General features: G+C 38.2%; 1 protein-coding gene across 2 annotated transcripts; it reads right to left on the reverse strand.

Annotated features, from left to right (window-relative positions):
* Window positions 1-3,210: 3,210 nt before the first annotated feature.
* Window positions 3,211-27,910, reverse strand: TFRC (transferrin receptor). Of its 2 annotated transcripts, none has more exons than XM_012641284.1 (19): window positions 27,802-27,910; window positions 22,464-22,522; window positions 21,718-21,916; window positions 20,710-20,908; window positions 19,011-19,160; window positions 18,694-18,796; window positions 15,366-15,479; window positions 14,668-14,766; window positions 14,150-14,289; window positions 12,189-12,346; window positions 11,341-11,460; window positions 10,241-10,326; window positions 9,832-9,895; window positions 8,959-9,026; window positions 7,983-8,041; window positions 7,682-7,763; window positions 6,350-6,571; window positions 5,262-5,402; window positions 3,211-4,414 (listed from the first exon to the last, which is right to left on the reverse strand). In XM_012641284.1, exons 2-19 carry the CDS (start codon window positions 22,497-22,499, stop codon window positions 4,172-4,174), a joined length of 2,283 nt encoding a protein of 760 aa, XP_012496738.1. In that variant the 5' UTR covers window positions 22,500-22,522; window positions 27,802-27,910; the 3' UTR covers window positions 3,211-4,171. The 2 variants fall into 2 exon arrangements, with proteins under 2 accessions (XP_012496738.1, XP_012496728.1); XM_012641274.1 differs by having other exon boundaries at window positions 18,694-18,799; window positions 22,464-22,500; window positions 27,802-27,833.

Here is a 27,910-nt window from a genome sequence, read left to right on the forward strand (position 1 = left end):
GGCTGATGCCACGGCACTCTAGCCCAGGCAACAGAGCGAGACTCTGCCTCAAAAAAAAAAAAAAAAATTGATTTGAAACTTCTGCTCTGTGAATGATGATACTATCAAGAGAATGAGAAGGCAAGCCACAGCCTGGAAGAAAATACTTAACAAAAGAAATTTCTGATAAAGGACTGTTTTCCAACATATACAAAGAACTCTTAAAACTCAACAATAAGAAAATGAGGCAGGAGGATCACTTGAAGCCAGGAGTTTGAGATCAGCCTGGGAAACATAGCAAGATCCCATCTCCACAATCAATCAGTAAGCCAAGCGTGGCAGCGGGCACCTGTAGTTCTAGCTACTTGGGAAGCTAAGGTGGAAGGATTGCTTGAACCCAGGAGTTTGAAGTTACAGTGAGCTACAACTGTGCCTTTGCACTCTAGTCTGGGTGACAGAGCAAGACCTTGTCTCAAACATAAACAAACAAAAAAGAAAAATGAACATACTGATTTAAAAATGAGAAGATCTGGCCACCTCAACAAAGAAAACATACAGATGGCAAATAAGCATAAGGAAAGACATTTAACATGACACCACAGAACTGCAAATCTAAATGAGCTACCACTACACACCTATTAGAATGGCCAAAATCCAAAACCCTGACACCAAATGCTAGAAAGGAGGTGGAGCAACAGGAACTCTGATTCATTGCTGGTGGGAAGGCAAAATGATATAGTTTGTTACAAATATATATTCTTGCCATTCAATGCAGCAATCACATTCCTTGGTATTTACCCAAGTGAAATGAAAATTTAAGTCCACACAAAAACCTGTACACAGATGTTAATAGCAGCTTTGTTCATGAATGTAAAAACCTGGAAGCAGCCAAGATGTGGTTCACTAGGTGAATGGATAAACAAACCATGGCACATCAGACAATGGTATATCAGTGCTCAAAAGAAATGAAAAAAGCATAGAGGAAATTTAAATGCATATTGCTTAGTGAAAGGAGTCAATATGAAAAGGCTACATTCTCTACAATTCCAACTACATGGCAATCTGGGAGAGGCAAAACTATGGAGACAGTAAAAAGATGAGTGGTTGCTGTGGTACGGGGGGAGGGAAGCAGGGCTAAATGGACAGAACACAAGGTTTTTAGGGCAATAATTCTGTATAATACTATAATGGTAGGTACATGTCATTATACACTTGTCAAAAACCCTAGAATGTACAACACTAAGAGAAAACGCTCACATAAACTATGCACTTTGGGTGATAATGTGTCAATGTGGGTTCATCAGCTGTAACAAATGTACCTCTGGTGTGGGATGTTGATAATGAGGGAAGTACGTAGAAGTGGCAGAGACGGGGAATATATGTGGATTCTCTCTACTTCCTGCTCAATTTTGCTGTGGACCTAAAACTGCTCTTTAAAAAAAACTCTATTAGAAAATGACAACTCAGTGTTCAAGCATTTTATTAAATCAGATAAGAAATCTTCACATTGTTGCACGTACCAGCATGTTTATAATTATGACTTATCACTGTTTACAAAGATATAGCTAAGCAGTAGGTTGGCCAAGTCTAAAATTTCAAGAACATTCAAAGAGCAAACACAGTAAAGGTCATGCAAGTTCTAGGATAGAAAATCATGACAGAGCTCACACATCTTATCCTTTACCTTCAAAATGCACACGATACCTTTAACCAGAACAGTTCTGAAGACTAGCAAGTTGTCACACACTTTATTCAGGAATATTAAGCCTGTTACCACTTACTGGCTTGCTTGATTGGAAGTAACTCAACCCTAACCATAGAAAAGGGGATTGGGAAGAGATTTACTGCTGTAAAATGTATACCCTTTATTCGTATTACACCTTGAAGTCACTGAGCTTTCATAAAAGTATGTACCCATGATACCCAACCCAAGCCAGAAATCCTCAGCTGTGACCTTCTCACTTAGCTACACTAAGTATCAGTCCAAGATAAAACACTGCAGATTAAAGAGACTGAGTACTGAAACAATTCAGTGAAGCTGCAATAGTCTAGGACGGTCTACTGTAACTTACGTAAGTGATACTGAGTTTAAGAACCTTAAAAGACCCTATGGACTTTTTCTCAGGTGGCAGTTTTGGACTGCCCTATGACAAACAGCTGATTGTCAGGTTTACAATGATGGCTGACAAGAAAATAAAGTCTTTACTCATGTATCTTCAAATTTATTTGTTCATATCTACATTTAACTTGTAACCACCACATACTAATGGACAGGCAGACATGATCAAAGATTTTTTTGCAAGTTCACCTCCCCCCTCCCCCCAAGCCTCCTATACAAGTTCCCCCTGCTTTAAGCCAAAAGGTCAATTCTGGATTAAAACACGCCTGAACTAAGTTTATAGGAGATAACATGGAAATAAGGGGATAAAGTTAAATTCATCTGTCAACAGCAAACATCATAAATGTATGCTACTATCCCGCTAAACAAAAGACCTGGAGAAACCAAAATGATAACAAAACACCCACATTAACTTAAAAAAAAAAAAAATCTTGAAGGAAGTAATTTGATTTTACAGTGGTTTAATTTACTCACCAAATTCTTAATGACCATAAATGTTTCTGCAACTAAAACTAAAAGATAGAGAATTATAGGAAGTTGGGAATACATGTTAGATACTAACGATCTTCAAGCTTTGAAGATGTCATTGCAAGAAGAAAATTATGGGAAACACTGTTCCCGATAATTACATACACCCTTAGTGTAACATATGGAGATCACTGTCTCCGATATAGACACTGTGGTAGGCAAAAACTACCTTGTTCTTTATACATTATGGAAGACACTGCTCCCGATAATGTGTTAGGTTTTTGACAAAGGTACTGGAAATTTTGCAAAGCTGGAATTAAAGTTGCACCTTAGAAAACAGCTATAAAATTTTGCATGAGTACTACCGCAGCCTTAAGTGACATTTATTTATAACTTGGTCTCAATTCAATGCATTTAAGAGAACTATCATTTTTATCTGGTCAGCTAAATAGAAGTCTAACTTGATTAGCAGGCCCTAATTAAATTTAGTTCTTCTCCAATACTTAGTTTTATAATTTTATTTGGCTTGCGGCTGTTTTCTAAAACCCTCAAGTGTTGACCATAAATGCAAAACTTCCAGTATCTGTTGGGTTTTATTAGCAGATGCTGCTTTTATTAAAAAAAAAACGACAGTATAACTGTCATAATTATGGAAGGCACTGCTTCCGATAATTATATTCTATTTAAAAAACACCATTTATAGTGAACTCTGTCACTGATAAATAAACAATAAATATCTCAGTGCCAAAATGATAGCTTTCCCAAAAGAGTAACACTTTGGCCAAAATTTGGCAGTGTGTTCTTTAAAGTCTGACCAACTGAGTCTGAAATTAAACACCTGAAACTGGTTCTCTTTCAGAATACTTTGGAAAAAAACAACAACAAAAAACTAAACAAAGGCTTATGGGGCAGGGGACAGAGGAAAAGAAGATATACTAAGTCTTTGGCTTCTGGTCTCCTCTTTTCATAAATAACATTGAGGTTAATACATTAAGGCCTTGCTCCTGCAATAAACAGTTGATCCTCATTTTATCCAGCAGAAGGACTTCTATTTCAGACCTCACCTCTTCTGAAAGTTAACTGTTTCATTCAGGAATGCAGAAACCAGCTAAATCCTTATGGAAAGGAATAGATCTTATTTGGAGCATAAGGTCTTACAACCTGGTATCTCCTATCTAGCATTAAATGAGGATGGAGGATCACACTAAGCCACTAATTTTAACCTTGAGCAGATACCACCTTCTTCCTCCCACAAAAGATACCAGCTCATGTACTTAGGAGTAATAGTTCACATAACTGGTTCTGATGTTTTCAAAACTGTAACAGGAAAGAGGCAGTTACCATTACAAAGCACTTAAAATACTAGAGATAATTAGAGAAAATATTCTATCATGAACATTTTTTAAGTGGTTATTCACTTTAACTTGAAGTGCAGGTACCTACCCTGTATTAAAAGCTGCTGCCTAAAAACATCTAGTAGTACCAAGATGATAGGATAGAATTTTAACATTAGGTTTTGTAGCCCTACTGAAATTTTAACATAACCAGCACAAGTCTAGAAACCAGACTGCCCTGCTGTTCTTATGTAAGTTATGGGTATCACTTTTAAAACTCATTATCGATGTCCCAAATGTCACCAGAGAGGGCATTTGCAGCTCCCTGAATAGTCCAAGTAGCTAGAGCCAACTGGTTTCTTAACAGTGTTTCATTAAAAGCACCATTATTTTCCTGACGCAGCTTCAAGTTCTCTATTAAAGCTGACAGCGTGTGAGGGCCGGAGCCCCAGAAGATATGTCGGAAAGGATAATCTTGTGGGGATACATAGGGAGAGAGGAAGTTATATTCTACCTGTGAAAACAAAATATACAAGACAAGCTTACACAGTGCTATGACTTTGGTCATACAAAATCCAACAGTTGTTCTCACTTCAAATGTCAAAATTTCCTGAATTTAAGAATGCTGAGGGCCGGGCGCGGTGGCTCACGCCTGTAATCCTAGCTCTCTGGGAGGCCGAGGCGGGCGGATTGTTTGAGCTTAGTTCGAGACCAGCCTGAGCAAGAGCGAGACCCTGTCTCTACTAAAAATAGAAAGAAATTAATCAGACAACTAAAAATACAGAAAAAAAATTAGCCGGGCATGGTGGCACATGCCTGTAGTCCCAGCTACTCAGGAGGCTGAGGCAGAAGGATTGCTTGAGCCTAGGAGTTTGAGGTTGCTGTGAGCTAGGCTGACGCCACGGCACTCTAGCCCAGGCAACACAGTGAGACTCTGTCTCAAAAAAAAAAAAAAAAAAAAAAAAAGAAAAAAAAAAGTGAACTATAATTGTATTCAGATTTTGGTTGCAGTATATATATATATATGCAAGGTTTACAAGTCTTCTGTTTCTTTCAGGTAGACTAGGATAACGAGATTAAGGCCTGAATTAGACAACAGAAATAGAAAATGACAGCAAAAAAATCATTAATGATCTCTTCTAAAATATTTCTAAAGGTGAAAAAAATTACTAATATGTCAAATGTCTCTATTCTCAGTTTAGATATGTTGGGTGTAGATCTTGCTAAGAGTTAAAAATCTGTGCTTAATTCTTAAAGCAGCAAAGAGTCTAGGCTCCTAGAATCCACTTTGTAGAAATGTAAAATTTACCAACTAAAAATTTAACATATTTTAGTTCCCCTTTTTCTAGGAGTTTACTTACTTTCATGATACGATCATTGATTTCCCTCAGGACAAATCTGTCTGTTTTCTCAGCATTCCTGAAATCTGTTGTTAGTCTGGAAGTAGCACGGAAAAAGTCTCCACGAGCAGAATATAGCCACTGTAGATTCAGGCCCATTTCCTGAAACAGAAACACATTAAATTCACTATTATTAGCAGTTATATTTCTAAGCATGTTGTTTTATATACCTTTCTAATTTATGTGTGGCAACAGAGGAGATTCTAATAAAAGGATATGACTCACAGATAAACTCAAGACTCAGAAAGCTAGACTTTGGCACCTTATACAAGAGGTTCCAAGCACTATAAACTATGGTAATACACACATATTTGAACCCAACAGACAATTACTTATCCATTCTTAGCCTAAGAAAACCATCCTCATCAAGAAATTTAACATAATTTAATTAGTGAAAGTATATAATCCTATGTAACTATATTGTTCCAAGTTCAATTTCCCTATGGGGGAAAACCTCAAACATTTTGGTTCAATGTACCTCAGACTCTAGTTATTTCCATCTAGTAATAACTAGAATATCTTCTGAACAGTTAACAACTCGTTTCAAGGAAAGATGTTGATTTAGTTATTAGTGATTTACTTCAATTAAGAGATTTGTTAAATGACTCCTACTGTCATACAACCAGCTGGAATAATATTAGTTTAGTTTAACTGAATGTTTAAATGCTAGATGCACAGGGTCGACACTAAATACAATTGTAACTACTGGCTATGTTCTCTTTCCATCCATGTCATAGTCCAAACTCATAGTTGAGATCTTTGTGTCCTATTCATGGGTTGCCTGGAATAAATGAATGACAGAAAACTTAACAGCTCTAGATTCTGAAATATTTGCTGTGATCTATCTTAGATAACTCACAGCCTCCCAACTTCTCTTTCAAATGAGTTACAAATTCTAAGCAACATTATACCTCACTTCACTTTAAAATGTACTTTGGCTACCAATCATATATATCCTTCCTTGGGAACAGCCTTCCTTGGGAACAAACATCACACTTCAAAAGGCTTGATAGTTCAGCAATAAGAACATAATTTCAATTAGTGCTCACCTTTATGTCTGCTCTGAATTGGTTCAGATCCCTCACAATTGAAAGCATTTTGTTGTTATATCTCTCATAGTCCAGGTTCAATTCAACATCATGGGTAAGTTTAATCATGAACTGACCAGCCACTTCTGCTGCCACTTGTGCCATTTTGTTCAAATGAGGGACACGCTCAGTTAGTATCTTATAGGTATCCTTGGTCGTGCCCAAATAAGGATAATCTGTGTCCTGGAAAACAAAGCTAGGCAATTGTACTCATGTAGGTTATAAGAGCAGAAGCCTCACATCTGGCTTCACCATCAAGGTAACAGTAACTACAATTTTTTCCTTGCTTCTAATATATTACCATCCCAATTTCTTCTCATATGTACCACTTTAGGAAGACATCATTCTTGCTACTTTCAGAGGAAGTATCTACTCTACACCTAGAAAGACTTTCTTCCAGGTTGTACAGAATCCCTGTTCTATTGCATCATATACCCTGAATATATTTCTAACCAAAACCAAATTCCTTGAGGCTGTATTCCTTGTCTTCTCACTGGGAATCTTGCCCATATTAATGGAAAAAGATAACGTGCATGAAATATACTTTTTTTTTTTTGAGACAGAGTCTTGCTCTGCTGCCCAGGCTAGAGTGCCATGGTGTCATCATAGCTCACAGCAACCTCAAACTCCAGGAGTTCGATACCAGCCTTTCCAACATAGTGAGAGCCTGTGCCCATAAAAAATTTAAAAAATAGCCAGACATGGTGGTGAGTGCCTGTGGTCCCAGCTACTCGGGAGACTTAAGGCAGGAAGACTGCTTGAGCCCAGGAGTTCAAGGCTATAGTAAGCCATGATTGCACAACTGCATTCCAGCCTGCACAACAGTGTGAGACTCTGTATCTTTAATAAAAAGAAAACAAAACCCTTACAAATAGAGCTGGGGAAGGTTGTGTGAAGAGAGAGTTCTCACATTTAATATGCCTAATAACAAAACTATCACAGAAGACTTTATAAAAACCACAACTTTGCACAATGGCTGTTGCAACCTTACACAAAGAAATGTTTGGGAGGACATCTGTCCAGAAACTGCCTGTCCAACCCCAGACAGATGTCCCCCTTGTTATTGACCTTAGTAGCAAAGAATAATTATCTCAAAACAATTATGTAATACTCCTCATTTTTCCTTTAAAAACCTTTGTTTTCCCTTAGCTTCCTGAATATGCACATAGTTTACTATGGCACTCGAATTCCCATTGCAATGCCCCATTCCTAAATAAAGATCACTTTCTTTTAGAGAGCCTCTCTGTTTGCTATTTAGATTGACAGATACAACCCTTTAGAGTTCAGACTTACCTCAGAAAAACAGAAAGAAACTGCTGGGATTCCAGAATATGCAAGGAAAGGGAAAGCAGCATTGTCAAAAGAAAGTTTCTCACTGCAAGGAAAGAGAACGTGTCTTTAGAAAGTTTTCTAAAGACCAGAATGTGCTACCATGAAATGCTCTCCCGATCCCCAAATAAATTCTTAAATTGAATCTCTGTAGGTATAGGTAAGCTCACTGCAAGGTTAGGTTTAGAACTCTAGCTGACACAGTAGGTGCTACTGGGCAATTCTGCTTTTCTATTAGCTTCTTCATTCACCTTTCTAAACTTACACTTTGTTGACCCAGTTGCTGTCCTGATATAGAGGCAGCCCAGTAAGTGGATGTTTCACCTGTAAAATAAGAAATTTACCATTAAAACTAACCTTTCTGAATTTTGTTATTCAGGCTAGTCACTAACATGTTTCTCTCTACAAACATTTATAAAAGCATTAAACTACTATATCTTCTTGAAAAACATTTAAGACAGTTAAAACAAATTTCTTAAGTTATTACTACTAAGCTCATGCTGTCAGTCCTATAGTTATGGTGAGAAAAATGTGTTCCTTCTTAATGACATTTTAAAGGTGGCTTAACCACAATTTTAAAAGCCCTCTCTAGCCTTCATGATATGCCTGTTTTTGGTTTCTTCTTTCTAGCACATTTTATGCTGTCAGCCTAACTGGCAAACACATTACTCTCTTGTTTGAGATCCTATAATAATCCCTGGTACCCCATGGGATCAAAGCCAAGAGCTATATGACCTTTGTTCTTCTCCAACTGTAATCACTCCAATATATAGCCTCTAACCCCAGTAGGCAAATACTTTCTTTCATAGGTTCCTCCCTCATTCAAAACTATGATCATTCACATGTCTGTTTTACTTCATGAATGTTTCATCTGGTCTTATTTAAGTCTTAGGTGTAATTCAAGTTCACTTAGACCTTCCTTAACATTTTGACTCCATATACAATCCCCTTATAGGCACCTACACTACAGCTCAGGCCTCATGGCATTTTGCTATATATTCCTAAATAGACTACATTCTTTAGATTGGAGCCCTTCATATACCACCTCCCTCACTTCACATGGTTCAACAGGTTAGGGACCAAAAAGCCAAGAGTATGACTTAAATAATGCTGCTATAGAATTTATTCTAAATTCCTGTTATTGGTTACTAATAATGGTTTAAATATCAATGTTTTTCATCTTATATAAATTCAACAAAAAAATAAGTTACATATTTTTTTGTAATTAGGTATACACTCACATCTTGCATCGTTTTCTCGATAAGAGTATACAACAGCGGGCTGGCAGAAACCTTGAAGTTTTTGGTACCTGCAAAGAAATTATTTTAATGTCCCATTTCCAGTCAAGTAATTTTCACATTGCTATTTCTACGACTAAAAGTACTTGACAAATAGGAAGATGGTAACCTAGATCATTGGCCGTATACAACGATTAACCCATTAATAAAGTAGACAAGCGTAATTTAAGAGCCAAGTACTTTAGTAACTTTGCTAACTCTAACTTGACTCAATTGAGGCTCTTATTCCTTGAGTTTTCATACTTTAATCTTAGTGACTTTTAGGCAATTTTAGGTTCATAACAAAATTAAGAGGAAGGTACAGTGGTAACCCATATATTCTATCCTCTGCCCCAACACATGCATAGCCTCCCCATCATCAACATTGGTTGATTTTCTCTTTTTTCAGCTTTTTTGTTCACCCAAGTTAAGGCAGTCATCTGCTAGCAAGAGTAAGATTGCTTTATTCAGTACATTCTGCTACAGAGGTAAAACAGGGAAATGACTAACCTAATGAACATTTAGTTCAATTGTAACACTTTCCTTTTTCTTTCCAATTTGAGAGGTTTTGCTACTGGCACTTCATCTGTCAGCTACATCTGCACTTTAAATAACATTCAAACTCTTTTAGAAACCACTGCTCTAGACAAGGCAATCTGTACCCATTCTGTAACCTGATGGACTATTCAAGAGAAAAAGCTCAGAATCTTTTGATCTGGTTATGACCAATGTAAATTGTAAAAAAACAATAGCAAGTTCTGCTTTATAAAGCTTTCTTCCACTGTTTTTTAAGTAGTTTGCCTAAATTCATAAACAGCTAATGAAAAGGACACTTACCAAGCACAGCTTTGTCCAAATTAATGTAAGTGAAAGCTTTTAAATGCAAGGAGGAAAGGTATCCCTAGAAGGAAAAATAATAACATATCAATATGCATTAGTTTATTTATCACAGAGTGGCTATTAAAAGGGATTCATTTTGAAACCTGGATTCTATTGAGACTAAATATACAAAGGCAAAGCTGAGCATGGTGGCTCACACCTGTAATCCCAGCACTTTGGAAGGCTCAGGTGAGAGGATCACTTGAGCCCATGGGTTTGAGATTGCAGTGAGCTATGATCACTGCACTCCGACCTGGGGGACAGAGAGAGACCCTGACTCTAAAAAAAAAAAAAGCATGGCTTCTGTTTAAACCAATACCAAGTTCAAGTGCCCATTCTGGGAATTGATGATACATAAAAATAATACCTCTAGCCATTCAGTGGCACCAACAGCTCCAAAGTCTCCAGCACTCCAACTGGCAAAGACAATGCTTCTGCTGGGTTTAAATCCATCTGAAACAGAATAAAAAATTAGCTTTACCCTGGGAAAGGTTATAGGCGGCAGCTGACTTAAGATGAATAAGAATAGCATCTAATTCAACATAGCAGATCCAAAAATATTTCCTTTCCTTTTGAGATCCCAGGTGAAAGAATAAAGGAATAAGAATAAATCTTTAAAGAAATCTCTGAAGAACAAGGTAAGAAATCAACTGCAAGTAATATTTCAAGTACGTAGTAGGGACTAACTTATGGGTAGTCACTCTTTTACAAGTCCATGTTTTGAGTCCCTAACTTCAGGACCAATAAATATTTGAAATCACAGTATAAGCATGATATGTATCTTCTTTGAGAACAATCTGCTTAGAGGTAAGTTACTTAAAACACTGAATTATTTTAAAAATTATGTAACAGAATAAAAATTCACAAATTAAAGTTATAGGAAGTTTCCAGACAAATTATGTTTGTGATAGCTCCTTTTGGAGCTACATGTACCAGTGCCCTCCATCCCACCCACTTTCCTGGGTATGTATTTTTCCCCATTAATGTACTTTGGTATAAAATTTAAGCACTGCAACTTACTCTTTGACCCCAAAGTTTCAAGAACATGATGTGGGTTTGCATGTGTGTATAGGTGGGTGCAGATGAGTAGCAAGTACCATGAGAGAAAGACTTCAAAAGTAAACAGAACAAAATTACAATAGTTGTGAGTATAGAGATATGCCACTGCTTTCAAATACACACCTTAGGGACTATATTAGATTTGCTGTATCATTCTGGATATATCAAACTAAGAATTGGGGTTCAATATAATACTTTCCAGTGTCTCAAAAATATTGATGATCTCTAGTGCAGCAAAGACACTTCATGGAAAGCTATTTCAAAGTCAAAAGGCAACTACAACAAAAGACTATCTGCCTTGTATTTAAGAACTAAGGGTCTAGAACCATAAGACAGGCAAAAGTGAGCAAAGCATATGATAACATCTAGAACTATATGTAGCACATAAATAATCAACTTGTACTCTACCTTTTAAGACCATATCTGAAAATATCTGGGCAAGTTTCAACAGGAGAGTTGTTCCTACACTGGACTTTGCAGCTCCAGGACCCCAGGCATCCCTCTGGGCCCCTACTATAATATAGCGATCTTTAAAAAAGAAAAAAAAAAAGATAACTTATACAATCAGCTTTCAAACTTTTTCTAGAATAAGTAGGTTAGTAGAAGGATAAAGTGTAGTATATTTATTACGGATAAAAGAGCCTTACTTCAGATCTTTAATTAAAGGACTCCAGGAATTAAAAATTCACATGACAATATTAATTTTTTTCCTTTATTAGTATTGTTGTTTTTCTATGTTGTCAATTAAATTTACTCACTGACTACTTATCTGAGCTCACTAACTGCTTAGTAAGGAACTTAAAGTCCAAAGGGTTTTATTACTAAATGATATGACTGTTTGATTGCATTTAAAACAGTCTAATCAAGGATTGGCAAACTACAGCTTGCATGCCCATTCACTACGTATTGTCTATGCCTGTTTTCAGGTTAGAATAGCAGAGTTGAATAGTTGCAGAACCTGTATAGCCCACAAAATGTCTATTATCGGTCCCCTTAAGAAATTTGCTTACTGCTGGTCTAATAGTCAATAACTTAAAATAGATTTTCTAGTCATAATGGTCAGTTTTTAACAAGTCAATTTCCTAAGGCCTTATAACCTCCCAATAAAGCCGACGTTTAAACAGTTCAACTTAGGACAGACAAGATTTAGCACTTCACAACAAAACCAAGCCAAGCCAGCGTTCCTACACTTCCTCCTTCTCTACCCAAATCCTTAAGAATAGCAAGAAAAACAGAACAAAAACAAAGGTCTTTACCCGGCTCTACAAAGCCTTTAATAACTCCAAAGATGTTAAGAATTCTTATCTCTTTCAGCATATTGTTCACAGTGAGCTTCACATTCTTATTTTGTGAGGATCGCAGCTTACAAGAAGAGTCTATGTTCCAATCAGAAGGACAATCTCCTTCCATATATCTAGAAGTAGAAAACAGGTATCAGAGTTTTGAGTTATTGTTTATTTCCCCCAATTTACAAAACTCAGTCCTATTTTCTGTCCGATGAAGTTCTAGGTGAAACAGACAAACAAAAACATGAAATTTACTCCCTAGTGCTCACCCATTTGTGTCTTACTTTGATTTATAAGCAGTCATTTGAAAACCATGAGTTACTTCCCAGTTTAAAGAATTTTTAAAAAATTTCTCTACCTGTCCTCATCCAATGAATGCCTTTCTACCAGATACACAGCTATAGTTAACATTTGACATATATACCAAAATGGACTCATGATGAAGACCTTATATATGAAAGTTCATTAATATATTTTTATATCTCCCAACCCTCTGCATTAACAAAGGTAATGTACATTCTTATCTCAGCTGTAAAAAAAAACTCCTGTGCTACCGGTAGTTAGATATCTTTCCCTATCTAATTCTTCACGTCATGTGTTATCCAACAATGCCTGCTCCAAAGGGACTCACATAAATATAGGTCAAATTATTACCTTCTAACATACAGTACCATCACAGGAAGTATTCAAGGGTAAGAGCACTCAAGGATAAGGGGGCTGGTGTGACAGTTTGGGAAAGACTTGCGGGTGATGGGTGTGATGACCTGATTCTAAGTTTGGTATGAGTCAATAAGAATCACCTACTGCAAATGCCTCTGAGCATTATTAATAGTCACATAGTATTTTATGAAACCTTTATATGTAGATGCTCTTCATCTGAGACCAACCACTCTTTGAGTTGAAGAAACAGGATCAGAGGGGTCAGCCTAACTTGTTCTATGTCATACAGAAAATAAATGCTTGCACAGAGTCTGAAACTAGATCTCCATCCTACAATAATACAAAGTGAGAAATATGTCCACATCAAGATAAAAATTAATGGGCCGGGCGCGGTGGCTCACGCCTGTAATCCTAGCTCTCTGGGAGGCCGAGGCGGGCGGACTGTTTGAGCTCAGGAGTTCAAAACCAGCCTGAGCAAGAGCGAAACCCCGTCTCTACTAAAATTAGAAAGAAATTAATTGGACAACTAAAAATATATAGAAAAAATTAGCCGGGCATGGTGGCGCATGCCTGTAGTCCCAGCTACTCGGGAGGCTGAGGCAGGAGGATCGCTTGAGCCTAGGAGTTTGAGGTTGCTGTGAGCTAGGATGACGCCACGGCACTCTAGCCCAGGCAACACGGTGAGACTCTGTCTCAAAAAAAAAAAAAAAAAAAGATAAAAATTAATGATGTGTACTCTAATCAAATTGGGTTCTACTTTTAAAGTGTGATACTAATACACTAGGAAGGATATCATGGCTATAAAGCATCTGGAAACTGCCATGAGAAGTGAGAATATTCACTTTTTAGACAAGGTAACTGGACTCATTCTATGTTGCTAAAAAGAAAACCCAGAACAAATGGGTGTTATAGGGGAAAAGATTTCAGTTCAACATGAATTCTAACAGATTTTCTCCAATAACTGAAAGGGTTGCCATAGGAAACAAATGCTTCATCACAGGAAGTACTCAAGCAGCAGCGATGCCAGGAATATTGCACAAGGAATTCACTGGGTAAATCGTACAAGGACTCCTGAGTTTATAAATCAAACGTCCATTAAGATCACTCTATGGAGAAAATTTTCATTGTTATCTATACCAAGTTAACAGATAACCATCCCTCAAATTCCCAAATGTGCCAATTGTTTTAACATTTTATCAAATCAACATATTATCATTCTTCCCTAATCATAAAATCTCACCCTGCAAGACAGTTTTTAAGTAAGAACTTACTCAAACAGCTTTTCTGCACATGCTCTGGAAATTGTTTGGACAGGTATATTAGGCAATCCTGATGACTGAGATGGTGGAAACTGAGTGTGATTGAATGAAGGGAATCCAGGGGTGTAAGGATCACCTGTTCCCAGATGAGCCTAGTAAAACAAAAAGGTAATGAGCTCTATCAGGCACTTACTCAAAAAGTTCCCTATAAGATTCAGATTTGGTATAAGGCTATATAGCCCAAGCTTTGTTTAGCAGGTTCAGGTCTCAAAAGTTTGAGTAACTCTGTCATATGTGACTCTTGTTTTTATATGGCATACACCAAATTCTCAATTCAAGGCACCACTGATAAAGTACTTTTAGTAACAATAATAAGGCCTCAAAGTTAATTTAATCCATCTTCTTCCTATCAAAACTCTCCCATAAAAAGTGTATTTAATGAAGGCGCAGTTCTATTTCTACTAATATAGATGAATGCAGTAACAATTTGGAGAACTCCAAAAATCATTTACTCAAGAAATGAAACTCACATGTCCAAAGAATGGAACATCTGCCTCAACAATGGGAAATTTAGTATGGTCCATGTATATCAAGACACCAATTGCATTTAAGCTTTCAGCATTTGCCACCTAAAGAAAAACATAAAGCTCAGAAAATGAAGATCTGATCATACAAAATGAGAAGAATATATAGTTGACTTTATGCTAAAGGACAACGGTTACAGAGGACTAATCATCTCAAATGTTTCAAACAGCTTAAACATTTAGAAAATGGATATTTCTCTTAAAACTAACTCTTTAATTAAGGAGAGTAGAGATAAGAAAAATAATGAACACCCATCCAAACAACCACTATCTTTTTGATATGTTCCAGTCTAGTCCCTTATGTAGGTTTGGCTTTCAATTCCCTTTTTATAAAACACACTTATAAGTGAATTCTGTATATACATAAAATTAGGTTGCATAGACACAATTTAAACTACTTTCACTTAAGCATTTATTACTTCATTTTCACTGAAAGACAATGGCTACAAAATAGTACAAACAGATATGTCATAGTTTTGATGCTACTTGTGACTTTAGGTAAGTGGAACTTATTTGTTGAGCACTTAATAAATTATATTATCAGGTATGAGAGTTTAAGACTGACAGTTTTCAAAATGTAAGAAAATTAACAAGAAATATCATTTAACTGAAGAATAAGACACCAATGTACTTCCCATACCCACCTTTTCTGCAAATGTGATTTTCCCTGCTCTAACAATCACTAAAGATCCATTCACAGGAGAGTTTAAATCCTCAAAGTCTTTTTTAGTGCCAAAATTAGCATGGATCAGTTTACCCTAGAACAAAGACATGAGATTTAACAAGCATTGTAGTTACCAGAACAACTCTAGAATCTAAGACAGAGAAGGCTATTACAGATCAAACCTGAGAGGAAATCAAAAGAGGGGAAAAAAAAGGGGGCCAAGGCCTAAAAAAGATATGAGAATTCTGAAGTCAAAAGTTTAGAACTTTCATCGCTTCTCGGCCTTTTGGCTAAGATCAAGTGCAAAACTTTAGAACCTTAGGTCAGAGTTAACAGAGTGAATTCAAGATTTTGGGCCTCATATATTCATGTGTCTCATTATCCCATGCTGCCTTGCATCTAAAGGGTATTTTACATTGCTTCAGATATTTCTGGGAAAGAAAAAGGGCAACAAGATTTGTTAAACAGAGGCATATGTAGGCTAGTCATGGCAGCATCAATTACATGAAGTTTCCACGCCCAAACCCCAGACAATTGAGGATATACATAGGAATAGGTCTTAACTGAAAGGTCTGATAATAAAACTGTCTAAAAACTGTTAAACACCATTATTTAGGTCATTAAGTATGATGTGTCCGATTTCCTTAAGTACTAAGTTTGACAGTTGATATCTCTTAACATTTCACTTTGACACTCATTTTATTTTTGTGAAGGTACATCCTCATTCTTTCAACGCATGGTTTGGCTTGTGATTTTCTTCAAATTTTTTTAAGAGCAATTTTTGTGAAACCATGAATAAGTCAAAAATTCGTGTTATTTTTTAATATAAGTTCCATCATAAAACCAATGCAATGCAGACAGCTTGAAATATCAACGAAGTGTTTGGGAAGCAAGTGGCTAATGAACACACAGTACAGCAGATATGATTTGAGAAGTTCCATTCTGGTGATTTTCATCTTGAAAATGAGCCACCTGGGTGACCTGAGACCAAGGTGGATAATGATGAGCTAAAAGCTGTAGTGGAAGTGAATTCATGTCAAACTACGCATGAATTAGCAGCAAGGTTTGACATTACTATTCCAATAATACTGGACCATTCGAAACAAATGGGCAAGATAAAGAAGCTGGATAGATGGGTTCTGCATGAATTAAACAAGCATCAGAAGAGAAATCATCTGCAAACTGGCCTTCCTTCGCTGTCATGACACATAGGAGAACCATATTGTTACGTGTGATGAAAAATGGATTCTTTTTGACAAACACAAGCATTCAGCACAATGGTTGGATAAAGACGAAGTGCCGAAACACAGTCCAAAACCGAGTATTAATCAAAAAAAGCTAATGGTGTCTGTTTGGTGGTCCGGCGCTGGTGTTATCCACTACAGCTTCATGAAACCTGGTCAATCAATTACAGCAGATGTGTACTGCAGCCAATTGGATGAAATGAGGATGCTTGCAATTGAGCAGCTGAGATTGGTCAATAGAGACAGGCCAATCCTCTTGCAAGACCACATGTCACAAAAAACAACGCTGCTCAAATTACAGAAGCTGAATTGGAAACTCTCTGTCATCCACCCTATTCACGAGCCCTTGCACCAACTGACTACCACTTCTTCCAGGCTTTGGACCACTTCTTGAAAGGAAAATATTCAATCCCAACAAGCTGTGGAAAATGCCTTTTGTGATTGTATTGCCACTCGCTCTCCAGGCTTCTTTGCTGCTGGCATAAACAAGCTACCATTAAGAAGCCAAAACTGTGTTGACAGTTTAGATGCATACTTTGATTAATTGTACTGCTTCTTATTTTGAAATATAATAAACTACACTTCTGATTTGAAATCGAACAGTTCATATTTAATGACCTATTGTAATAAAATGACTTGTATAAATCAATGATGTTTAGATGTCATTAAGGTTCCTAAACTCTATATTAGAGTTCAGATGAACAACTATAAACTGACATTAACAACCAAGTAGCTGCATATAGAAAGCTTGCAGGTGAACTATAACCCTTCAATGTTCTTTAATAGAACAATCTACCCATCTCCAACTCCTGGCTTCTAGGTAGCCAGGGAAAGTGATACAGCACAAGTAATCAGGAAGGCAGAGAATAACCATAGAACTTCATCTGGTTCAGAAGGTACCCAGTAGAAGTACCTGACATACAAATATGTGGTTTGTTTGGTTTTTATTTTATTATTTTATGTATTTATGTATGTATGTATGTATGTATTTATTTATTTGACAGAGTCTCACTCTGTTGCCTGTGGAAAAGATCCACAAAAACCTGTTTGTTTGGGGGTCTGTTGCCTGGGCTAGAGTGCCGTGGCATCAGCCTAGCTCACAGCAACCTCACTCCTGGGCTCAAGCAATCCTTCTGCCTCAGCCTCCCAAGTAGCTGGGACTACAGGCATGCGCCACCATGCCCGGCTAATTCTTTCCACATATTTTTAGTTGTCCAGCTAATTTCTTTCTATTTTTAGTAGAGACGGGGTCTCGCTCTTGCTCAGGCTGGTCTCGAACTCCTGACCTCAAGCGATCCTCCCGCCTCAGCCTCCCAGAGTGCTAGGATTATAGGCGTGAGCCACCGCGCCGGGCCAAATATGTAGTTTTAAAATTTGAACACCAGCCAAGATGGATATTGAGATCTGTTTTCACATAAGGGGGAATCTGATAAATGTGCTCATCTAGCAAATAAATACTACCATATGTCAGGCACTCTCCAAGGCTCTGAGACATGGCGAAAGGAAAGGAATCCCTGGCTTTTTACGTAGCTCACATTCTAGTGGAAACAAAGGAATAGATAATGTCAGGTGCTATTAAGTACCATGAAGGAAAATAAAGTAGGATGAGGGGAAAATGATTACAGGGAAGACATTTTTCATAAAATAATTAAAGAAACCCTCCCAATGAGGTAATGCTGGAGAAGAGAGTTGCACAAAGTAAGGAAACAAGCCATGTTGATATTTAGGGGATGACTGGTTCAGGCAAAGGGAAAGACAGTTTTATAAAGGCCTTAAGGTGGGAGTATACTTGAGTTTGAGTGTTTGAAGAACAACGAGAAGGTCAGAGTAGGCAGAGTAGAGTGAATGAAGGAGATAAGTAGGTTGTTTAGGGCCTTGCAAACCAACATGAGGACTTTGCATTTTATTTTGACTGTGGCACTGGAGGGTTGAGAACAAAAATAGCTCATGATTGGTTCCATTTTACAAGTAAATTCATACAATAATTCCTAAGAACAGTAAAGATAATGAGCTTTTGAGTTCTCTATTTAACAGGGAAGAGATGCACTGTTTTGCCTTACTTACGGTAACTGTCGTAGCCTTACTATATGCCACATAACCCTCAGGATAGTCCAACGTGAATACCATGGTACCGTTCAGATCCGTTACAGTCACAGAGTTTTGAGCACTGCTAAAAAAGATGAAGTTAAAATAAACTAAGGCCATTCTCAGGAAAACAATTAAGTAGCTTTAATACATTTAGCATTAGACTTGCATTATTTGGCTTGAGGAAATTTAGCTCTAAATCTTAACCTTGACTATTATTTTGAAAGTCTTTGCTATATTTAGCACATCTGAAAGTAGCTACTTCTATAAAATAAGTTTACCATCTTTCAACATACCTGCCTTTGACCTGAATCTTAATGAAATGTTCATCACGCCAGACTTTGCTAAGTTTAAATTCATTGAATTGATTTTCAACATAAAAGGCAAGATTTTCATCTTTTTGAGATCCAGCCTCACGAGGGACATACGAATTTTCATTCAGCAGCCTGGAGGAAAAAAATCTCTTTTTAAATGAACTTAAGTCTAATTTAAAATATATATTTAACTGAAGGATCAAGAAAATTATTTCAATAACATAACTCAATATTATCCCTCATAGTTAAGATAAATGAACTGTGACCCAAAACCTCTGGATTGACCAGATAGAGAAAAACTTAGAAAAAAAAAATTGTTCCCAAAATCTTAAGTAACTTCAGACTTGTTAAAACCTCTTTATCTACCATAAAGCACTCTTTCATGAGCCCCACCCTAATTCTATACATCTGCTTAGGGTAGTTTTAGGGGAAATAAGTAGCTTCCAGGAGATGCACTATAAGCAAAATGAAAGATAGTACTACTGTTGGTGAAGTCAAGATGTCCAGCTTCGATTTTCACCTACTTTTAAGCATTCTGAATCCCCAAAACTGCTCCTTGTTCTGATCTCCCATGGCTCTTTCTAAGTAGACTAAGCATATTATAGGTCTTTGATTGTGTAATTGTGTGTGTTTGTATGTATACTATACTCTCATTTTATCTATAATGCCTATCATATAGTATACACAAAAATAGTCACTAGATTAGGTAAAAACACCAAGATTCCCCTTTTCTTTTTTTGGCAGATAGATTGGATAAAGGGCTTTCTTTATGAAGGAATTTAAAGAGTTAAATAGGGAAGTTTACGTGTAATGTAGGAAGGAAGGGGAAGAGGAAGAAAGGAAGGAAGGAGAGAAGGAAGGAGGGAGGGAGAGGAGGGAAGGAAGAAGGAAAAGAGGAAGAAAGAAAAACTAAGGATTATAGTACCATTGAAACAGTAGGAAGCTGGTAAAAGGGAAAAGATGAATTTGTTCTTTACACAGAGACATGTGTCTATGGAAGATACTAAAAATCTAAGGATAGAAACCTTAAGGACATTTCTTGCAGTGTGGGTTACTGGGCGAGAATCCGCAGAAATCAAAGAATATTATTCCCTGCAGATTTGACAAGAAAACAAACAAAAAAGAAATTCAAGAAATACTAGAGATATATCAAGTCAGGCAGTCAAGTTAGTCATGATCTAGAAGATGAAGGTTACTAATGCAGGAGCAGAGCCCAGCACAACATTATAAAAGGTTAAGTTTGAAAATCAGAGCAGAAGAAAGTCTGGCAGCAAGCAATAAGCTACAAAGAACCAGATGGCTAAAACATCAAAGACCTGTAAAAATTTTTTTTTAAGGAAAAGGAGAGCCAGTGGTGCAATGGGTAATGCATCTGACTACGGATCAGAAGATTCTAGGTTCGACTCCTGGCTGGACTCAGTCCTCTTAAATAAATAAATAGATAAGAAGAAAAAGGAGAATCCCCAGTTCTTCCCTTTTCCCCCACCAGCATAGTTTCAATTCTTTACTGATCCCTCCCTGCTTTAGCTAAACATGGAAATCTCCCTTCCCTACTCTAAAAACCCTTTCCTTAAGACCGCCATTCCTCAACAGTCACCCTTTTTGTGTTTCACTATCCCTAATAATCAGTAAGTATTTGTTTAGATATTTAGGTTGAACTTGTGAAGTTGCTCAAGCTTACTTGATGGTGCTGGTGAACTCTGTGGTATCCAGCTTCTCGGACAATTTTGTTTTGAGGTCTGCCCAATATAAGCGAGAGGGTGTTCTAGGGAAGTCCTCTTCTGGCTCATCCATCTCTGGAGACTCTGTTGCTGCCAGTCTCTCACACTCAGCTTTTGGTTCAACGCCTTTACAATAGCCCAAGTAGCCAATCATAAATCCTAAAGACGAAAAGTTTCAAAGCTGAACTCATAGAATTTCCTTTATAATCTATCCTGTAGTGATTGGTACTTTCAGCTAAGCCTTGAAAATACTGTTTTCTTTTTTTCCCTCAAGACAGGGTCTCACTCTGTACCCCAGGCTGGAGTGCAGGTACATAATCATAGCTCACTGCAGCATCCAACTCCTAGGCTCAGGCAATCCTCTTGCCTCAGCCTCCTGAGTAGCTGGGACTACACAAGCGTGCCACCACATCTGGCTAATTTTTAAAATTTTTGTAGAGAAGGGGTCTTGCGATGGTGACCATGCAGGTCTTGAACTCCTGGCCTCAAGTAACCCACCCACCTCAGTTACTCAAAGTGCTGGGATTATAGGTATGAGTCACACTGCACTCAGTCCAAAATACTGGTTTTAACTAAATTCTAAGTAGTTTGAATGTAAGTAATGCATCCCAATTTTGTATAATTTAAGCTATTTAATCCAAAAAATTATATAATAACTTTATTCCAAACAGGTACTTGTCTCCAAAGCATAGGTAACTTTTCTTCCCAGAAGCACTCCTTGAAATCTTAGACTGAACTTCTATGCTACAAATACCCTGTATGTATTCTAGCATAATATGTGCATATTATATTGAAATGATTCATGTGTCTCTCTTCTTCCACCAACTAAATTCAATGGCAGGTACAGAACCTTAGTCACGATTGCATTCCTAGGGGCACTTAAAAAGGTACAAAATATCTGCTGAGCTGAAATAACAGTCTTCCCAGAGTTTAAAAGGAACACTTCAGTTTTGAATGGCCATTCTTACCAATGAAGAAAAAGAGGATTACAGCAATGATTGCACAGATATTTCCATTAAACCTTTTTGGTTTTCTGACATCGGGCCTCATGTTATTGTCAGTATTTTCTTCTTCATCTACAGCTAGTTTCATCTCCACATGACTGCTATCGCCATCTACTTGACGAGCCAGACTAAATCGGGTGTATGACAATGGTTCTCCACCAAACTGAGAATTTTGGGGGTGGAAAAAAAAAGAAAGAAAAGAAAGTATTATGAAGGACAAGAAAGGAATATTTGCAAAAAGTTTTGTCAGGTACTATACTGGGCCATTACTATGACTTGCTATACATTCTTCAGGGAAAAGAAGTTCCCCTTTCAAACCAACATTCTGCCCTGTGCCCAGTTCAGTCAATGCACAGATGGAGGCTAGATCACACACTAGTCTTCATCTCACTCGATCTTTCTGTTTTGTATGTCTCCTACTAGACAGTTTGATCAGTGCTTTATTTTGTTCATCTTATCTTCTTGACTGTCCCCCTTCATTACACCCAAACTACTCTGAAACTACTTAAAATATTTTCCATTAATTAACCCTATCCAAATCTAAATATACCCTTCCTTTGTAAGATCTGTTATGCCTCAAGACTAACAGTTCAAATATAAATGAATACCTGGTGGTAGCTTTGGGTATTACTTCATGCTTACTGGGTGAAAGTCATGCTTGTATATTTCACATTCTTATAGTCACAGAAATACAACTGAAAATATCTTACCAAGTTAGACAATGCTGATCTGGCTTGATTCATCATTCTGAAAATTCACACAGAAGAACCTAGTATTAGAATAGAGAATTAATTATGAAAGATACCACTATATCAGATTACTAGGGGTTTTTCATTAACAGGCTAGATTAACTCATTATTATATACCAAATTTACTTTTAAATATATTATCACCTTTCTAGAAAAGATCTTGGGAACCAAAATATTTAGTTTACATGACAACTAAATGTAGTGTGATCCTTGATTGGATCCTGAATTGAGATGAGGTGAGGTAGCAATAGGGACAGCTATGAAAGACATTATTGAGACAAAGAAATCTGAGTTTGGACTGCATACTGATTAACGTTATTGTGTCAGTGTTAGACTTGGGGAGTGTGATAATGGCACAGTGTTTTTAGGAGAACGCCTTCATTCTTAGGAGATGGATACCGAGCAATTTAAGGATGAAGTATCATGATATCTTTAACTTACGTTCAAATAGTTCTGTTTTTAAAAGTTTATAAGAAATAAAGTAAATGTGACAAATTGTTAACAGTTGGTGAAACTAGGTAAAGGATACATGGATAGTTACTGTACTACTATTTCAATTTTTCATTTAGGCTTGAAATTTTTCAAAATTAAAATGTGAGAAAAACTAGTTAGGATGTCATCCCTGATAAGCAGAGGTAAGCAATTTTGTAGTTAAAAGCAACAAATACAAAAATGCATACACTCCCACCTGAAAAAAAACCCATAAACTAAAACACAATTAAGTCAAAACCAGGCATGCTACAAAGACCACAAGCACCTCCAATAGAAAAGTTATCTGAAAGGTTAATGACTTGTTCAAGGCTGAAAACTGGTAATCTAAAAATGAAATTCAGTGGGCAATTGGGCTATGGAAATTGTGTTCTCATCTCTAGAAATTCAAGAAATTAACCTTAACTTTTGTCAAAACAAAATACACCTCTATATTCAACAAACTTAACTACTTTAAGTTAAAGCCTTCACTGACATCTGGATTTTCTAACTAATTTGCTTTGAGTGGATGTAGATGTTTGAATGTGATATTACGCTGAGACTTATGAAACAGACATTTATTGCATACTATTTTAAGACTTTTCCTATATACAAGTCGCACAGCATATTAAACACTCACATGGCACAAAGCAAGCTGTGAGGTATATGCAGATTGTAAATCAAAGGACATTATATAAACTGGCATTAGAAAAAGTCTCATATCTAAAACTTATTAACAAAAATGTTTTTTAAATCTGAAAGCTTTGGCCAGGTGCTGTGGCTCGAGCCTGCAATCCCAGCACTTTGGGAGGCCAAGGCAAGAGGACTGCTTGAGCTTGAGAGTTCAAGACCAGCCTGGGCGACATATAGAGACTCTGTCTCTATAAAAATAGAAAAATTAGCCAGATGTGGTGATGTGTGCCTATAGTACCAGCTATTCAGGAGGCTGAGGTGGGAGGATCACTTGAGCCCAGGAGTTTGAGGTTGCGGTGAGCTATGATGATGCCAGGGCACTCTAGCCCAGGCAACAAGAGTGAAACTGTCTCATAAATAAATAAATAAATAAAAATCCCAAAGCTTTAATGAGGACAGTCAATACGCAATAGATCATATTCCTGGAAGCACAATCTCTTGCCCCTTCTGGTACAAAGTGTTTATCACTACCACTGCACCAGAACAGTACAAACCCAATCGCTAGAGCCAGAACTAAAAAGGCCCCACCCTGAACCAATTGTAATCACCCTTTTCTAGGAAAAAAACAGCTTTCAAGTGTAACACTCATCTGAACCAGCCATTCCCCAAGTTTTCTAGTTTTAAATTAATTTTTGGCCAGGCAAGGTGGCTCACGCCTGTTATGCTAGCACTCTGGGAGGCCTAGGAGGGAGGACTGCTTGAGTTCAGGAGCTTAAGACCAACCTGAGCAAGAGGGAGGCCCCCTCCTCTACTAAAAATAGAAAAAATTAGCCAGGCACTATGCATGCCTGTAGTCCCAGATCCTCAGGAGGCTGAGGCAGGAGGATCACTTGAGCCCAGGAGTTTGAATTTGCAGTGAGCTATGATGATGCCACAGTACTCTAGACAGGGCGACAAGATCAAGACTCTGTCTCAAAAAAAATTAATTTTAAGGCTAAAGTGACAATACACTTAAATAAATGATCTAAATAAAGGATTTACATAAATGTGATTGAGTTCCAGTTTGCAGAAACAGGTAAATATTAATAGAACATTAATAATGATTACGTCTAACTAAAATCTAAGTATGCTTTTTACTAAGAAAACATGTTATTCATATTTCAACCCCCAGACCCAAATTTAGACTATAACATAAATCAAGCCAGAGGAAAAAAATTGTGACCTAGGCAATTTCCATTTTAACCTCATTTAGCTCCACATCCATGTGGACCACAATAGCTCTATGACAGCCATAAAAATTACTCCTGAAATTTGAGTCATTCTTTCAAAATGACCTCACACACAGTAAAGAAGCTTTTTATTTAAAAGAGTCCCTTAATGAATCTTCTTCCAACTGAAATCACTCCAATTTATATGCTCTAAAAGCATGGGAGAGAAACTTTCTATACCAGTTACAGTACCACTCTGTCTAGAAACCTGTTGTTCTGTTAAAATATTTACCACATCTAAAAGCCAAACAACTCAAGATAAATACTGTAGAAGAGGCCTGGTGCAGTAGATCATGTCTACAAATCCCAGCACTTTGGGAGGCCAAGGAGGGAGGATCACTTGAGCCCCAGGAGTTCAAGACCAGCCTGGGCAACATAGTGAAACCCTGTTTCCACAAAAAAAAATTTTTTTTAATTAGCCAGGCATGGTCACACATTCCTGTAGTCCTAGCTCCTTGGGAAGCTGAGGTGGGAGGATCACTTGAGCCCAGGAGGAGCTATGATCACACCAAGGCACTCCAGCCCCGAAGACAGAGTTAAACACCATCTCAAAACAAATAAAAAATGAAAACCTTGGACCTGGAATCTTCTCCCATCCCTGACACTATTCTGGTTTATCCTGAAGTCCTAAAGCCACTGGGCAAAGCTTGAGTAGTAGGGAAATTTTTTAAAAAGTAAAAAACTTGATAAGGTTTATCTCACAGAGCTCCAAGATCTCAAGCTAACTGGCTGTAGGTATTATGCAAACTATTTCCCTAGACAACTAGGCATCTGCCAGGTGAAAAAGATTCCATGAACCCACAAAACTTCTGCAGGGTCCTCAGAACTCATACTTGTATATATGCAGAATGACTCGACAAGAGATGGTCAGAATCTCCCTTAGCTTTAAGAGTCTAATTTTATGGACATAAAATGAAAGGGCAGTGGAAGAAATCAAAGAAAACAAGCAGAATCTTCATTCCCATACAGCTTTCTAAAATGAAACTGCCAAATTTTAAGGTCAGGACCACTTTAAGTCACTGCAGTCTATTTATGTAGTGTTCATCTGGGAGTGCAGACAGAAAGCACCTACACAGAAGAGTTCCGAAAGCTCTCAGAGGGTTATTTTAAAGTAGCTTTCATTGTTGTCTGATTCAGGTTTAGCTGGGAACCTTGCTCCATTACAGGTAAGTACACTATCAGAGGCAAATAAATGCCTCGCCTTAGGGCAAAGTCAGCCACATTGCTCTTCTCTATCAAATAATCTTCAACACAGGCTAGGTTCACAGCCACCATGACTTGACAAGAATATTCCGTGGAAGAAAACTTAAAGGGTACTATCCTATATATAAAACTCTCTGATATCAATGACAAATTTTTAAAGTCTATTTTTTCGTGAAGGATCTTACAATCCAAAACCGAGAAAAAACCCCAGCAGGGCCCACAAGTACTTTAGAACAGGGGTCCCCAACCTATGGTGAGTTGTGTAATTATTTTATGATATATTACAATGTAATAATAATAGAAATGAAGTGCATAATAAATGTAATGCACTTGAATCATTCCAAAACCATCCTCCCCCACCCCCATCCGTGGAAAAATTATCTTCCATGAAAACAGTCCCTGGTGCCAAAAAGGGCATCTAAATTTAGTTTTTACAGTAGGTAATTTCTGGAAATCAGCTTCAATGTCTTTGTCAATGAGGTCAAATTCCCCAGCTCAGAGACAACTGAATCAAGCATCTAGTATTCCAAATTCATATATAAGCTCAGATAAAGCCATCGGGGAGCCAAATACTTCTGTAATAGCACAATTAGTTCCCACTTCTATTACAAAAAAAAAAAAAAAGGAAAAAGCAGCAGCAATGAAGTCCCCTGGATAAGTGAAGTACCCTAGGTCACTACCAACACTGCGCAGAGGCAACGTGTTAACCGAAAAGAGCTAAATCACAAAATATTATTTTCCTACCCCTAAAGAACTGTCCAACAGACAGTGACACACCTAGCCTCTACGGTGTTTATCAATACAGCACAGACCTTAGACCATACAGCTAACTTCCAAATATCTTTTACAAATAAGTCTTAATTCTATCGGCTCCCATTCTGTAGTAGGAATTGCTAGCAAAATTCTTAACGTGAACACCTGCGGCGTTGAGTCGGACTCTGCCTTGGGAAAACAGAATCCACACACAAAGCCAACAGGCAGAGCCTAGCAGGAAAGATCAGGTTGTATTGGAGTTCAAATGTACCGTTTACAGAAATCCCCATCTAAAGTCCCGCAACTCGTAACCCAATCGGTGACAGCTTTGTCCTTCCAGCAATGAGACCAGGGCCCGCCCGGGCGCCGAGCAAGAGAAGGGCTGCCAGTCCAAGGTCACCCATGCACCCCTCCAGTCGCTCCTTGGGGCGACATCCGGGACGAGCCACGTGCTCGGGCGCACGCCAGTGCTGCCGCAGCGTGGCCGCCCCAGCGCAGGGAGCCCGCAGCCTAGGGCCGGCCCAGGAGGGCCTTCGGCTTTCAAGGGCGAGCTAGAGAGGAAGAGAGATCGCCGGGGGCATGAGGAGCCGAAAGAAGAATGGCGGGACGGACAGCGAACGTGGGGCACCCCTCATTTCGCCCAGAGAGCCCTACCTAGAGAAGCCCTCCCCTCTCCACGACCAAGGCGAGCACAGAAAGGCAAGGAAGGGAAGGGAAGGGACGCCCCTCTCCCCACAGCAGCCCCACCCCCCTGCACCTGCAGCCCTCTATTCGCGCCTCCGCCGTCCCTTCCCCATTGGCTCGAGGGCCCCGCTCCATCCCGCGCGCGCCGCCCGGAGCAGCCGAAGCCTCCCCGCTCCCCGTGCGGCTCCAAAGGCTGCCGGACAGCACCGAGGTGACCGCTCGAACCAGCCCCCCGGACTGAGGGGAGGACGTGAGGGTCGACTGAGCTCCGGCAGCGGCGTGTCACTCACACAGGCACCCCCTTGTCCGCCGCAGTACAGTACACCACCCGCGATCCCAGAGCTCTCTCCGGAGGGCCTCCCTCAACCGGCAGTTTATAGTCTGGCCCCGCCTCTCCCG

The sequence above is a fragment of the Propithecus coquereli genome, unplaced genomic scaffold (genome assembly GCF_000956105.1).
Source record: "Propithecus coquereli isolate 6110/MARCELLA unplaced genomic scaffold, Pcoq_1.0 Scaffold10, whole genome shotgun sequence".
NCBI classification, from domain to species: Eukaryota; Metazoa; Chordata; class Mammalia; order Primates; family Indriidae; genus Propithecus; species Propithecus coquereli.